General features: G+C 39.8%; 2 protein-coding genes and 1 pseudogene across 2 annotated transcripts in view; all 3 read left to right on the top strand.

Moving 5' to 3' along the window:
- The window catches only part of LOC131304493 (probable serine/threonine-protein kinase PIX13), a 71,690-nt gene that overhangs the window by 8,559 nt on the left and 45,953 nt on the right, over positions 1–17,178 (top strand). The window lies entirely within an intron of this gene.
- On the top strand, positions 329–11,697 carry LOC131304479 (receptor-like protein kinase FERONIA). The gene is made up of 5 exons (XM_058331724.1): positions 329–3,356; positions 4,878–5,013; positions 5,140–5,282; positions 10,870–10,993; positions 11,121–11,697. Exons 1-5 carry the CDS (start codon positions 492–494, stop codon positions 11,456–11,458), a joined length of 3,606 nt encoding a protein of 1,201 aa, XP_058187707.1. The 5' UTR covers positions 329–491; the 3' UTR covers positions 11,459–11,697.
- Positions 14,162–17,178, top strand: part of LOC131304485 (probable receptor-like protein kinase At5g38990) — a 44,739-nt pseudogene continuing 41,722 nt past the window's right edge.

Below are 17,178 nucleotides of genomic sequence, written 5' to 3'. Positions count from 1 at the left end.
ATTTTAATGCGGTGCCTTTTAAGGTCTCAAGACTCAACTCAGCTTAAAAGTTTTATCATTGTTTAGAGAAAAACTTCTTTACGGTAAAGAAAGTTTACGGAAGTGAATCGCTGCAGTCCGAACGTGTTTTGAACGGTTCAGATTTTAATGAAATTTTTTTGGAAAAAAATTAACTGTGACCAGTCATAATTGAAAATGAATCTCAACAATTGATTACGCTAATGGACGACTGAGATTGCACCGTTCCATAAACACTCATTCCACGAAGCGGCCGTGAAAAAGTCTATGTCCTTTTTTATCCAATGAAAAGCAGGCCCTTTTTTTTTTCTCGACTTTGGGGAGTTGATTAACCAAGTCTTTGTCTTCCTTACCCACCACCCTCGAAATGTTTCAACTCTTTTCATCATCAGTCTCCTCCGTCTCTCCTTCACTAATGTTCATTCCCAAACTCTCTCAATAGTTCCAATTCACATAAAAAAACACACCAACAAATGTTCCCTTATCTACTCTCAATTGCAGTCCCTCTCTACTTCTTCCTCCATCTGAGTACTTTTTCACTGGCCATCAACTCCCCTGGTCTTCATTCCCAACAGCTTGATCACGTTGCCGTTAACTGTGGCTCCTCCCGCAACTCAACTGCAGAAGATGCCCGGCAATGGGTCGGAGATACCGGTTCCAATTACATCACTACATCACATGGTTCAAAGAGCAAATTGATCAGCTCAAAAGACGCTCTCCAACGCCTCCCCTCTAATCCAGTCCCTTACATGACGGCCCGGCTCTCCCGTTGGCCATTCACCTACACATTCCGAGTCAATCCAGGTCAGAAACTTATACGTCTCCATTTCTATCCAGCTTCGTACCGGGGTGGTTTCATAAGGTCTAAGGCCTTGTTTAGAGTGAAAGCTGGTCCGTATACCCTTCTTAGCAACTTTAGTGCTTCCCTTACTGTTGATGCTTTTGGCTTCCAATATCTGGTTAAAGAGTATTGTGTGAACGTGGAAGAAGATCGACCGTTAATCATAACGTTCTCCCCGTCACGACTTGGGAATTCAGATGAGGTATATGCTTTTGTCAATGGGATTGAAATCATCTCAATGCCAGCTGCACTTTATCATACTCGTGAGGGTAATCCACCTGCACAGATTATTGGGAAGAGTTACCTGTTTACCATAGATAACGACATTGCTCTGGAGAAGGTACACCCATTAAATGTTGGCAGAAGCTCCATTTCCTCCATAGAAGATATGGACTCGAATTATCTGCTAGAAAAATCAAGTGTAAGGCCAGTTACTACCACGACTATACCACCATACACTGCTCCTCGGAAAGTTTATCAAAAATCTTGGTCAATGGTTCCGGACAAGCTACCAAACAAGACCGAATTCAATTTTACATGGAGATTACCAGTGGATTTGGGATTTCGGTACTTGCTTAGGTTTTATTTTTGTGAACTTGAATACGAGATAAAAGAGAGTGGCAGCATGAAGTTTAGTATCTTTTTTAATGAACAAGTTGTTGAGGCTAAAGGTGACCTTATCAAGTGGAGCGACGAAAATGGGGTCGTTGTGTACAAGGACTATGTGGTGATGATGGAAGGAGATAGGATCGAGGGCAAGCGTGATTTGCTCATAGCGTTGCACCCACACAGTAATGAATGGACGGAACCAATTGATGAAACTCTAAAAGGGTTAGGGGTATTCAAGTTGAGCAACCCCGACAAAAATCTTGCTGGGGTGAACCCGATGCCGCCAGCACGTGCTTTGACATCTCGAAAGCCCAAGAGGTTAGTGTTTGCTTCTGGAGGAAATGCCATTGCAACTGGTGTAGTAATTTTACTCACTGTGTTGAATATCATGGTTTACCAATTGCGTAGCTTAGGTGAAAATAGTATGGGAAGAAATCTCTCTTGGTCAACATCGGAGGGGTTGTGTCGTCGTTTTTCACTTGTTGAGCTCATATCAGTGACTAATAACTTTGATGATGAATTGGTGATTGGAAGTGGTGGATTCGGTAAGGTCTACAAAGCACTAATTGATGATGGAGCAACAACGGTTGCCTTAAAGCGGTTGAATTTGAAGTCTAAGCAAGGGGCAAACGAGTTTTGGACAGAAATCGAAATGCTTTCCAAGCTTCGGCACACACATCTGGTTAGTCTTTTAGGCTATTGCGATGAATGCAATGAGATGATCCTTGTCTATGAGTTTATGGAGCATGGTACACTTGCCGATCATCTCTACAAATTTAAAACCAATGATAATGGTATCATAGGCCATATGCCATGGGAGCAAAGGCTCAACATTTGTATAGGAGCTGCTCGTGGATTGGATTACCTCCATACAGGTATTCCGCATGGTATAATACACCGAGATGTGAAGACCACAAACATTTTATTGGACAAGAACTGGGTAGCCAAGATTTCAGATTTTGGGTTGTGTAAAGTGGGCTCCACAAGCCATTCCCACACGCACGTTAGCACAGATGTTAAAGGCACATTTGGGTATTTGGATCCAGAGTATTTCTTGACCCGGAGGCTAAGCAAGAAATCAGATGTGTATGCCTTTGGTGTCATGATGTTGGAAATGCTTTGTGGGAGGCCAGCAGTTGATACAAAGGTCGAGGAGGAGGAGCGTAGTCTAGTCCTCTGGGCGCAACAAGGCATCAAAGGGAAAAAACTTGATCAACTCATTGACCCCAAGTTGAAGGACCAAATCTCGCCACATTGTCTAAAGGTGTTTGTGGAAGTTGCTAATAATTGCTTGGATACTCGTCCAAAGGAACGGCCTACAATGGCTGATGTGGTGGTGAGACTCGAGTACACTTTGGCTTTGGAGAATCAATGCATGGGCCCTTCCACTTCGGCACTATATAGTGCGACCACCCGAGGCCAGAATAGGTCAAAGGGAAAGGTAAGCAAGGTGTTTCAGAGGAGTATTGAATTTCTAGCTAAAGGTGTTGATATCAAGAGGAAAAAAAGAAACGTCTATGAATCCAATGGTGAACAATCACTTTCGGCCCATAGTTCGACACGTCTAAGATTGCAATGGAAAAATGTCACTCTTCCATTCCGTCGCTTCCCAGTAGGAAGCAACATCCCTAGGAACTTCTCGTCCTTGGCTGCAAAGGGCGGCCATGAGGCATATCTAAAAGGACAGATTTTACCCACCCCCAATTTAAGGATCTTCAGCTTCTTAGAATTGAAGACTGCTACTAAAAATTTCAGAAAGGATAGACTGTTGGGAGAAGGAGGCTTTGGGAAAGTTTACAAGGGTTTGCTTGAGGAGAACGGTAGTAGATTGGTCTTCGCCGTCAAGAAGTTGAACCGAAAGAGCATGCAAGGATTTAAGGAATGTCAGGTAATTACAATGATACAAATTAGTAGCTGAAAACTTTGTAGAAGTCTTAACTATAATTTCATATATTTTTTACCTGTTAGAGCTTGATATTTAATCGTACTCAATCATATCCAATCCTAGCATTTACTATCCTTGTATATTTCTGTTGCTGGGTCGAGTAAAGATAACTCTTTCCTCAATAAACGGTATTAAAATATAACTGTTTTACATTTTTTATTTTTTCCTCGTAAAACTGCGAGTTTGCAATTGGTGCCTGTAGTAACATCAGATGCAATTAGGTTTTTTCATGGGAAATGATTTTGTTGGATTGTGTTGAGGTTAGGGCTCATGGTGCATATAACTTTTTCTATTTGATTATGAATATGACTTTCTATGAAAGACTAACAAAAATAGTTGCCAGGGTGAGGGCTAACTAGATTGATTTTGCAACCATTGAGAGGACTTCAATTCCCATTTAAATTGATCTCTACATAGGCATATGGAGAAAAAGAGAAACTCCCTGTCAATCTGCACTCTGCAGGGTGTAGTTTCAGAGGGATATCTTTGTTTAGAAACTTCAATGCGTTGTTTATTTAACAAGATCCTCGGTCATTGACACAATCGCTACTAAAGTAGTTATGTTGCTGTATTCTTTGTCCTCTAGCTTCTTTCTTGCTCGTTTATATCTCTTTCGTAGATCTTCTCCGTGGTGCACAATCTTATTTGTTTGTGATAACTTTGACTTAAAACTGTATTATTCCTTGTCGTGTGTTTATGATAACTATGACTTGAACTCTTCTTTGTGTGTTTCGTGTACATGAGTATAGTCTTAAGGATTGTCTAGATGTCCACTTACAGATTGTTGTTGGGTTGATCTTTCTAGATGACAACAATAAGAGCAATCAGGCTATTTGATTCCATTGTCACTTGTTACTAGCTAGTTTTCTATGTTTGTATAGCAACAATATCTAGCTCATTTGGGAATGTTTCCAAATGCAAGAAACTGCAGTGGGATTTTTCGACAGTGACAATGAATGTTAGAGTTGAATTTTCCATTGTTTGCAAAAGACCCAGAGAACATAATGAAAAGTACTTGTTCAGTCCTGGAAGTGAGATGGTAAAAGAAGTTATAAGCAAGTAGTACTTGACTCTCATGTAACATCAAAAGGAAAAGAATGTACAGGTAAAAACAAGTATGAACCATGAACATATAATCCAAATGAATATACAGGTTATCAAATGAGAGCTATAATGATGCAATTTTCAGGATGCCCAGTTCTGTTCTGCGTTTGCTCGTCTTACATTGTGATTTTGTTACTTGAGAATATATTCAGGATTTCCTGTGCAATGGCAGAAAACTTATGATGTGAAACCGTTTATTGTACTTGTGAGTTAAATGGAAGTTGGTATTCAATTTACTTTATTTTGTGTTCATCATGAAGTTCTGATATTTCTGTCTCATGTTCGGATCACCAGTTGTTTCATCTATTTATTTTTAGTACTTCAAATTCTTCTGAATCCTGACTGTTTGTTCAATTGCAGTCGGAGCTTAACTTCTTAGGAAGTTTTTCTCATCCTAACCTTGTTAAGCTATTAGGATACTGTTGGGTAGAGAATGAGCTACTCCTTGCCTATGAATTCATGCCAAAGGGCAGCTTGGAGAACCACCTTTTTGGAAGTAAGAGCTAACAGACTTAGCTTGTGTTAAATGCAACCATTAGCAGTGAGCAAACTGATTTTGTCTCAGACAAATCAACCATATGTCATTTGGCTTGCTAGACAGTTCATGGGTTGGCTTGTGCAGGGGACTCTGATGTTCAGCCACTTCCATGGGACATTCGGCTTAATTTACTAATAGGAGCAGCTCGAGGGCTGGATTTTTTGCACTCATCGGAAAAACAAGTAATTTACAAAGATTTCAAGATGTCAAACATATTGCTAGATGAGGTAAGTTTCCTGCAATCAATGAATTAGATCTGGGTGACAACAAAAGAAATGCAAATGTGTCTTTGAGTAGAACATCATACTTCTATTGTTCAGAGGCAGCAACTTTTGAATTTCACACATTTAGTTGTTTACCTACTCTCACCACGCTCTTGGTTGAAACAAATCTTCCCACGATGCTATTTTAATGAAAAAGTTTGCATTAAATAATGGTTTTAGGAAGGCAATGCCTCATGACTTAAACTTGGTTTCTGTTCAGTTTTAGGGTAATCATAATAGGGAGAAAACCCATTAGGGTTAATTTCATTCAACGTAAAATATATATATATATATATATATATATATATATATATATATATATATATATATATATATATATACAAGCTGTATAATAATTGCACTACGGTCCTAGGTACTTGAACTAATTACATGATAAGACACATAATTACACTAGATACAAATAGATCCATCATCTAACACTCCCCCTCAAGTTGGTGCGAAGATATCAATCAAGCCTAACTTGAACACAATAGGATGAAAACTCTTGCTACCTAGCCCTTTTGTGAATATATCAGCTAACTGATCTCTAGATCTCACAAACGGCATACATATCAAACCCTCGTTCAACTTTTCGTTGATGAAGTGTCGATCAATCTCTATGTGCTTCGTTCTGTCATGTTGAACGGGATTATGAGCAATGTTAATGGCAGCTTTATTGTCGCAGTAAAGTTTCATCGGAACACTATCCGCAAACCCCAAATCAAGTAACAAAGTTTGGAGCCACAAAAGCTCACAAACACCATTAGCCATAGCTCTATATTCATCTTCTACGCTAGACCTGGCGACTACCGATTGCTTCTTACTTCGCCAGGTAATTAGATTACCCCCAAGGAAAGTGCAATAGCCAGAAGTAGAGCGCTTATCATCCACAGAATCAGCCCAGTCAGCATCAGTGAATGCCTCCAATCGCAAATGGCCATGATTAGAGAACAAAATTCCTTTTTCCTGGAGCTGATTTTAGATACCTCAAAATACGATAAACTGCATCTAGATGTGAAGTACGAGGATCATGCATAAACTGACTAACAACACCTACTGCATAAGTAATATCTGGTCGAGTGTGGGCCAAGTATATTAGTCGACCCACAAGTCGCTGATACCTCTCTTTATGAGTACGCTCCCCCACATCTCCACTAAGATGATGATTCGCCTCAATAGGAGAATCTACAGGTCTACAGCCCAATATGCCTGTTTCTTCCAAAAAATCAAGTATATACTTGCGTTGGGAAATAAAGATACCTCTATCAGACCTTGCTACTTCCATTTCAAGGAAGTATCTCAATGATCCCAAGTCCTTAATCTCGAACTCTTGAGCTAGACAAGACTTAAGGTTATGAATCTCACTCACATCATTGCCTATCATTATTATGTCATCAACATAAACAATAAGGACAACAATCTTACCATTACTTCGCCAGATAAACATCGTATGATCTGCATGGCTTTGCTTGTAACCAAAACTCAGCATAGCCTTAGAAAACCTGCCAAACCAGGCTCTAGGTGATTGCTTCAGCCCATAAAGTGCCTTCTTTAATCTACACACCTTTCCTTCACTTGCAGGAGAAGAGAAACCTGGTGGAATATCCATATAAACTTCCTCCTCTAAATCACCATGAAGAAATGCATTTTTCACATCAAACTGTTGAAGAGGCCAATTCAAGTGGGCAGCACACGAGAGGAGAGCTCGCACAGAATTCATCTTCACTACCGGAGCAAACGTCTCCTCATAGTCAATACCATAAGTTTGAGTAAAATCTCTGGCAACAAGCCTTGCCTTGTATCTCTCAATTGTACCATCAGCCTTTTGCTTAATAGTGAACACTCACTTGCAGCCCACTGGTTTCTTCCCTCCTGGAAGTGACACTAGATCCCAGGTGCCATTCTTTTTCAAAGCTGTCATCTCTTCTACCATAGCTCCTTTCCACTTAGGTATCTTGAATGCATCCTGCCAATTCTATGGAATAGATATAGAAGAAAGAGAAGAGACAAATGCATGGTACGAAGGAGACAAACGGTCATAAGAAACAAACTATTAAATAGGATGTTGAGTACAAGATCTAACACCTTTTCGAATAGCAATAGGAAGATTGTCAGGATCCATAGGAGGAGGTTCAATAAGAGAAGAATCATTACCAGAAGAGTCAGCTGAGCAATCTGGAACTGGATTGGGTGATTGTGATTGACAAGGTGGTAACGTACATGAAGACTTTCCATTTTTCCGTCTAGCATACCTCTGTAAGCCAGCTCCCTGCAGTCGTTGTCGTGCAGGTAGTTGTTCCTCAATGTCACCACCAATATCATGTGTTTCCCTTTCAACAATTACTGGTTCCTCTCCAGTGTTTTCCTTCTCCCCTTCACTATGATCATAGAAAAATTTCTCCCCCTCACTATGATTATAAAAGGTAAACATCTCTTCCTCTTGTTGATACTCCCCCTGAAGAGATGGTTTGGAGGGAGAATAAAAAACCTCTGTTTCCCAAAAGGTAACATCCATAGAGACAAACATCTTCCTTGAATAAGGATCGTAACACTTATAGCCTTTTTGGGTAGGAGAGTACCCAACAAAAATACACTTATGGGCTTTATGTCCTAGCTTGCCCCCAGAAGGTTTTGGGGCATGAACAAAATACACATAACCAAACACCCTAGGTGGAAGAGTCGTAACTCGACAATTGCTTGGCAGGCACTCAATGGGTGTTTTAAAATTAAGGACACTGAATGGCATACGGTTGATAAGATATGTAGCAGTTAAAATAGCTTCTCTCCATAAGTATTTGGGAACATTCATAGTGAACAAAAGAGATCGAGCGACCTCAGCAAGATGATTTTTACGCTCAGCGACTCCATTTTGTTGTGGAGTGTCAACGCAAGTCGTCTGAAAAATAATACCATTATCATCTAGATATGTCCGAAAAATCTTATCAATATACTGAGTCCCATTATCACTCCGAAGAATTTTAATATGTGTATCAAATTGAGTGCACACCATCTTATGAAAATATTTGAAACAGGAAAATACTTCATTTTTTGACTAGAGTAAGTACACCCATGTGGCACGAGAATAACAATCAATAAAAGTAACAAACCATCGATAGCCCTTTAAAGAAGTAGTAGGAGAAGGATCCCAAACATCAGATTGGATAACCATAAATGGAGAATTACTTCGTTTATTAATAGGTGCATAAAAAGAGCATTTATGTTTTCCAAACTCACAGGCTTCACAAAAAAACTGATCCCTAGGACAATGTTTAACTAAAGTAGGAAAAAGTTTCTCTAATATCCCAAAAGAGGGATGACCCAATCTACGGTGCCACCGATGTAACAAAGAAAGAGTGGAACTCATATCTGCCCGTAGAGCTTGTCCACATGATAAAGATGGCTGAGATGGATGAGGTGCATGCTCCAGATAATAGATACCACCATGTGCTTTACCACTGCCAATCACCTTTCCCGTTTCCAGTTCCTGAAAGATACAGTGAGTAGGAAAAAATGTCACAGAACAGTTTGCAGAATGGGTAAAACTACTAACTAAAAGAAGGTTAGTGGCAAAGTTTGAAATATGGAGGACTGAAGAGAGAGATAGAGGGAGAATAGCAAACGGAACCTTTCCCTGAAATAGCTAAGAACGATCCATCGGCAATTCGAACCTTATCCTTACCAGAACAAGTGGAATAAGAATAAAAAACAGAGGAACAACCTGTCATATGATCTGAAGCACCAGAATCGATAATTCAAGGAATACCAGAGGAGGCAGTAAATGCACTAGCTGGAATACCTGAATGAGCAAAATAGGATGCAATAGGAGCTGCTGTGGAAGTAGGAGCTATAGTAGAGGAAGAATCAACCTGAGCCATAAGACGCCTGAGAGCTTGCATCTCCCCCTGAGAGAAACCGCCAACAGAATCAGAGCTTGCATCTCCCCCTGAGAGAAACCGCCAACAGAATCAGAAGGTGACTGAACTCCTGTACTGAACCCAGAATCAGACAAGGCAGCAAACTCTGAAACATGTGCCTGAGCTTGAGAACGCCCGAGACCACGACCTCGACCTCCACGTCCACTGCCTCGCCCACGAGAAGGACAACCATGTAACTTCCAACAGAAATCCTTGGTATGTCCAGTGTTGTGGCAATAATCACACTGGAGTGACATGCGGTCTTTGGTCCCACTGGTAGTACCAGACTGAGACTTTCCACTGCCAGACCCAAACTGTCCCTGCGGAATAGCAACCAATGCAGAACGATCAGAAGTAGGAGCTTGTAACATAGCACCCCTTCTGCTCTCCTCCTGTTGAACAATGGCATAGGCCTCTCCCAAAGATGGAAACGGAACACGACCCAACACCTGCACTCTAATTGGATCATACTCCACATCAAAACCAGCAAGAAAGTCATACACACGCTTTTTCTCTATTCTTTTTAACCAAGTACCAACATCAACGGAACAGACTGCTTGAAACCCCTGATAATAATCAAATTCTTGCCAGGCCCCACTAAGATCAGCAAAGTAAACAGCAACAGATTGATTGTGTTGATCCATAGTACGAAGTTGCTTTCGCAACTCAAAACACTGAGCATCATTGCCCTGCTGAGAATAAGTCTGTTTGGCAATAGTCCAAATTTGATATGGAGTGTTAAGAAGCAAAAAAAGACTACGAATAACAACCTTCATAGAATTAAACAACCAAGTCATGGCTAAAGATCGACGAGACTTAAACGTCTTGAGTTCAACATCAGTAGTAGGCTCAGTAATAGGGCCTTCAATGAACTTAGACATCCCTTTAGCTTCAATGGCTAATGTAAAAGTACGAGACCAAAGTAAATAATTTTTGCCATCCAGTTTGATGGGACAAATATCCAGTGGAGAGTTATCCAGAGTCCCTACACGACTCAACTTATCCTTGCCACTAGCGGAAGCCTATTTTTTCTCTTCTGACATCTTGAAAGCAGAACAATAATGCCAAATAAACAATAAACAATGTTCCCAGCAACTTTGGAACTCCAAAAAGAATAAATAAAGGTTTCAAAAACCCTAGAACCTCAAAAAAAATCAACTGAATACCTTCGGATCTGACTGAAACAGTGTTGAAAAAGAAAAAAAATAGATTTGATCGGCGAGAACAGATCTGATCGACGGCGACGGCAAGCCCCGACTGATCGAAGTACTATTCACAAAAGCACTGTTCATGAAGCATTGTTCACGAATCACTGTTCACGAATCACTATTCACGCAACCACTGTTCACGAAACACTGTTCCCCCGAAAGTACTGTTCACGCAGCGACGAGAAGAACGTCGTAGGTCGCCAGGTTCTATCGCTCTGATACCATGTTCAGTTTTAGGGTAATCATAATAGGGAGAAAATCTATTAGGGTTAATTTCATTCAACGTAAAATATATATATATACAAGCTGTATAATAATTGCACTACGGTCCTAAATACTTAAACTAATTACATGATAAGACACATAATTACACTAGATACAAATAGATCAATCATCTAACAGTTTCACATACATATTTCTTTTTGGCAGTCCTACAATGCCAAGATGTCAGACTTCGGTTTGGACAAATTGGGTTCCTCAGGTAGTGAAACACATGTGTCAACGAAGGTTATAGAAACGTATGGCTACACTGCTCCGGAGTATATTGCCACAGGTAATCCCTGAAGGCTGAACTATTACCACAATCATGAATATTCCAAACTTTGCACGCTTCAAAGCCACTTGAACAAATGCCACCTTATCGATGTGTTACAGTATTTGACATTATTATTGTTAAACAGGGCACTTGACCATGAAGAGCGATGTGTATGGTTTTGGTGTTGTATTGGTTGAGATGCTTACAGGCTTATGTGTCCTTGATACAAACCTTTCAAGTGCAAAACATAATCTGGTTGACTGGGTCAAACCATATTTGCCCCAAAAAAGAAAGTTGATAAACATAATGGACTCCAGATTGGAAGGGAAGTATCCTTCAAAAGCTGCTTTCCAAATAGCTCAGGTTGCTCTAAAATGTCTTGGACGCGAACCAAAAACTAGGCCATCAATGACAGCAATTGTGGAGATGCTGGAACGTATAGCTGCAAGCAACGAAAAACCCATGGATCCTGTGCGTCATTGACGTCCACTTCCCCCCAGGGAAGACGCAATTCATTCCTATCAACTAGCGCAAAGAGCATGGTAACTTCAATATGCTGCTTCCCCTGAAGAGCGATGTTTCCATATGAAGCTGGTTGTTTCTAATTATATTAAACTCTCTTTTTTTTTCTTCTACCTTGTCACCTCCTGAAAATTGTAATTGGTTTGGTCGTTCTAGTGGTGATTTGTATGTTTGCAATCAAAATGCAACTATTGATGCTAGTCTATTGACTTTTGCTTGATAATATTTTAAACATAGCTCTACAATTTATTCAGCTATGGTCTTGAACTGTCATTATAATACCTTGTCACCTCCTGACTTTTTTGTATTCATTTTTTCAGGAACTTTGCCTACCCAAGATTGTCAACCATTCCTTACTACATACTCCGTATTTCTTTACGTTTGAAAACTTGCAAATATTGTGGATTTTTGGCTTGAACCCTTTTCTGTTTTTCAATTGTTATAAACTCATGTAAATTAAAATGCTTTGGTATGTGGTTACGATGAAACAGGGTTTATATATTTGTAGTTTTGGAAAATGATGTTTTGGCTTAATGAGAGGCCTTAGGAGAATGTTAATCCCCTGACCGGTCACCTACGGAGTATTTTAATTCTCGCTTGGTTGGGTCAAAACAAATGAGGACCATAGCTTTTCAGCAACGTCGAATTTGCAGCATGAAAATTTTAAACGTAAACAATAAATATGAAAGAACGCAAGGCAAGCAAGAAACAATCACACAAGAACACAAACGGATCCCATTTGAAAAGGGTTTATGTAGTTTGACACACAGGCTATGTATCCACTTCACGAGAGGAAAGGACAATCAATCCAGTATAATCAATAAAAATTACAAGCTCCAATCTCCTTGCAATTGTATCTCTCCGTCTCTCTAAGTTTTTCTCCCAAAAAAAAAAAATCGAGCTTGGAAATTTTTTTTTTTTTATCCGCGAGCTTGGAAACCCAGAGACTACAAAAAAAAAAAACCCTCTTCATATCGCTGACTCACGTCATGACCGTTCAAACAGCCTCGAGTTCCAATCGAATGAGATTTACAGAACATTGGGATTGTTGCTCGCGGCATCGACCATCCGGGCCGTCCGGGCGACATTTACAGAATCATCCCCTTCGCTGATTGAAGGCACACACTCTCAATCTTGGATTTGCGTGCAGTTCAAAAAACAAGAATAAGCTTTAAACTCTTGCAGATTTAATTACTATTATTTTTTAAAAATTAAAAAAAAAAGTTTTTACAAGTAATTATTTCATGTCATTGGGACACCACATGAGTGCCTCAAGCTCTTCTCTGCTACAAATTTGCGTGAATTTTACGCACTTTGTGATGGGAACCACCCAAATGATGTCTAACAAAGGGATGAGTTTGGTGTACTACTTGGCATTACTGGGCGCATTGGCTAATTTTTCTGTCTTTTTTTTTTATACTTCGGAATGGAGTAGTAATAAGTATTTTTCTTTGATCCTGTACCTGTAGCAAACGCACACACACACCCTTACATGCATAGGTATCCATTGTTGTAATTCGGTGGAATCAGACCACCGTCAAAGGAAGAGATGAAGATAGAGGAGGAGAGAGAACCTTGATTTCGACCAAGGGGTTCAGATTTTTTTTTGAAGGACAAATCACAAATGGCAGCCTCAAGAGCATCTCCGATGCATACTCTATATCTTCAAATCTCTCTCCATTCCTCCATTTTGGAGAAATTAATCAATCCAACACATCCTCTATATTTGCCTCCATTTTGGAGGATTGGTTTTGATCTTCCATATTTGGAGGGTCAAAAATTTATGAAGGAATAGAGACAAAAATGAAGTATATTAGATTGGAGAGGTTGAATTTGGTCATCAACTTCAAATCTCTCCTCTCTTTTTTTTTTTCCCTTTTTTTTCCCAATTGAATGAAGGAATAGAGATGTATAAATTGGAGTTAATAGGAATAATAAAAAAATTTAAAAATACTTTTTTAACATAAAATTATATTTTAATCCTCCAAGATGAAGGAATGAAGATCATTGGATTGGAGATGCTCCAAGAGAACAAACAACAGGTTTGTTTTACGAATTTTTTTATGGACCAACTCATTTAAGATGTCTTTATTGTACAGATGTATCAAAGATGAGTTTAATTGTTTGAACTAAAACTAGGGCCGGCCCAGCCCTTATATTTTTAGAGGCCGAAAATGCAAAATTGTTACTGTCCAGATTCAATAGTCTCTCGTTCAATTCTAACCGAATAAAAAATAATTTATATTTTTAAATTGATAATAAATTTTATATCAAATATGAATCTTGTTTGATAAATCTCAATTAGTTCTATAAGATAATGTTTCCAAAATTACAAAAAATATTGTAAGTTACAAGATATAATCAATTGAAAAATGACATAAATTTTCAAAAAGAACTATTAAATCCGGACGAAAAGAGTATTATGAAATAAGATAAAATTTAGTTTGTTAACAATATAATGATGACAACCAAAAAATGATACTTAGATATGGTCATTAGTACGACCCACATATATGACCAAGTCAAATTGAATGTTAAATATTATCGTCCAGTCTCGTCCACTCATTTTGTTAAATCATGTACCAAGAAATATCTCTGTGTTGACTGTCAATTAACGAGAAGTCCAAGTCTTTGCCCACCCCTCCGCAATTTCCGCACTTTTTTCATAATCTCTTCCTCACTTTGATCATTTCCAAAACCTCCCATTAGCTCCATCTCAGCACCCTACAAAAAAAAAAATGCATTTCAATGTCCTCTTAATTACCATCCCTCTCTGCTTGTTACTCAATCAAATTCTTTTTTCTGTTGCCACCACCAAATCATCTGTTCTTTATCACCCAATTGACAACATAGCCGTCAACTGCGGCTCCTCCGGCAACTCTACTGCAGTAGATGGCCGGCAATGGACCGGAGATATCGGTTCGAGTTACGCCCCTTTATTACGTAGTAACGAAGGAAAATTGATTAGCTCAAAAGCCACTAGCCCACCACTTTCTCTTGATCCAGTGCCTTACACGTCGGCCCGGCTCTCCCGTTGGCCTTTCACATATGCATTCCGAGTCTCCCCGGGCCAAAAGTTTATCCGCCTATATTTCTATCCAGCTACATACCGGGGTGGTTTTAAACGGTCTAAGGCCTTTTTTACTATAAAAGCTGGTCCATATATCCTTCTTAGCAACTTTAGTGCTTCCCTTACAGCTGATGCTTCAGGCTTGGACTCTCTTGTTAAAGAGTATTGTGTGAATGTGGAAGAAAATTAGCCACTGATCATAAGGTTCTCTCCCTCATTTGGTGGTTCTTCTGATGAGGAATATGCTTTTGTCAATGGGATCGAAATCGTCTCGATGCCGGCTGGACTTTATCATACACAAGAGGGTGATGTAGGTGCACATGTTGTCGGCCAGAATTTTCGACTCCCAATTGATAAAAGCATTGCACTCGAGATGGTGCATCGGTTAAATATAGGTGGAACAGCCATCTCATCCATAGAAGATACAGGTTTGTTTCGTGATTGGTCTCAAGACTTAAATTCTTTGATGGAAACATCATATGTCTAGCCAGTTACTACCACCCTTCCCATCAAATACACAAGTATACCATCATACACTGCTCCTCAGAAAGTTTATCAAACATTATGGTCAATGATTACGGACAGGCAAGGGAACGGTACCTTTAATTTTACATGGAAGTTTCCTATCGATTTGGGATTCAAGTACCTGCTCAGGTTACATTTCTGTGAATTTGAATAGGAGAGAGAACAGAGTGACCACACAAAATTCAGTATATTTGTCAATGAACATGTGGCGGATGCAAAAGCTGACGTTATCAAATGGAGCTGTGAAATAGGGTTGCGGTGTATAGGGACTATGTGGTGATGATGGAAGGAGATAGAATGGAGGGAAAACACAATCTGCTCGTAATATACTTCCCTCACAACATTGAATGGATTGAACACATTGATGTAGTACTACGGGGGTTGGAGGTATTCAAGCTGAGCAACCTCGACAAAAATCTTGCTGGGGTGAACTCGATGCCCTTGGCACGTGCTTTGATATCTAGTAACGCAACTCCCCGAAGGTTTGTCTATGCTTCAACTGGAAATACCATTGCAACTGTTTTAGTAATTTTAATCTCCGTTCTGAATATACTTGTTTACAAATTACATGTTTGGGTTGAGAAAGTTGGCGAAAAGAGCATCTCACCATTACCGTCGAAAGGGGTGTGTCATCGCTTCTCATTTTCTGAGGTCCTCTCGATGACCAACAACTTTGATGATGAATTAGTCATTGGAAGTGGTGGATTTGGTAATGTCTATAAGGGGTTCATTGACGATGGAACAACTATTGTTGCCATAAAGAGATTGAAATCTAAGTCTAACCAAGGCGCAAATGAGTTTCGGACAGAGATTGATATGCTTTCTAACCTTCGACACACGCATCTTGTGAGTCTTATAGGCTATTGTGATGAACAGCAGGAGATGATCCTTGTTTACGAGTACATGGAGCATGGTACACTTGCCGATCATCTTATAAGCATAGTAATGTTGGTAATGGAACTATTTGTCATCTGTCATGAGAGCAAAGGATGAAAATTTGCATTGGCGTTGCTCGTGGACTGGATTACCCCCATACAGGTACTTGATGTGGTATCATACACTGCGATGTTAAGACGATAAATATTCTTTTGGACAAGGATTGGGTAGCCAAGATTTCAGATTTTGGGTTGTGCAAAGAGGGCACTACAAGCCATTCACACACTCATGTTGGCACTGATGTTAAAGGAACGTTTGGTTACTTGGATCCAGAATATTTCTTAACCTGTAGACAAACTAAGAAATCAGATGTCTATGTATTTGGTGTCGTGTTGTTACAAGTGCTATGTGGGAGGCCAACAGTGGATACGAGGCTGGAGGAGGAGCAACGCAGTCTAGCTCTGTGGGCTCAACAATGTATCAAAAAGGAAAAACTCGATCAACTCATTAACCGAAGTTTGCGGGACCAAATCTCGCCCAAGTGTCTGCAAGTGTTTTGTGATGTTGCTAATAAATGCTTGCTTAGTCGTCCAAGTGGATGGCCTACAATGACTGATGTGGTGACAAGCCTCGAGTGCATGTTGGCTGACATTCTTCTACAAGGTACTGCTGCCTCCCCATCCACTCTGGTGTGGTATAATGAGATTTGGTAACCAAACGTTCCTCTGACATCAGTGCTAACATGAGTGTGTGAATGGCTTGTAGTGTCCTCTTTGCATAACCCAAAATTTGAAATCTTGGCAACCCAATCCTTGTCCAAAAGAATATTTGTCATCTTAACATTACGGTGTATGATGCTGCCTCCCCATCCATTCTTCTACATTCTTCAATGCTGGTCTGTGGGATGCGAGTCCACATGATGATTTGGTAGAGGTTTTGCATTTGGCGTTGGTGCGTATGGTGGAAAGTCTTTCTGTAAGGCCTACAATGAGGCAAGTTGTTCGACGGCTTGAGAAATTTCAACCCCCGTCATGTTAGGCAAGTGATGAGGCTTAATTCAATTAACATAGTATGTAGAGGGTAAGAGCTCAATTGTAAGTTTCCTTTCAAGACAAAAAGAAGTGCTCTTCATTATTCTGGAGAAGTTATTGTCTTCTCAAGATATCACATGGCGGTGTACCTGCTCAAAAGCAAGGGGCTGTGTGCCTAC

The sequence above is a fragment of the Rhododendron vialii genome, chromosome 10a (assembly GCF_030253575.1).
Source record: "Rhododendron vialii isolate Sample 1 chromosome 10a, ASM3025357v1".
NCBI classification, from domain to species: Eukaryota; Viridiplantae; Streptophyta; class Magnoliopsida; order Ericales; family Ericaceae; genus Rhododendron; species Rhododendron vialii.
Note: the sequence above shows the minus strand (reverse complement) of the source record. Positions and strands in the feature narration are given on the sequence as shown.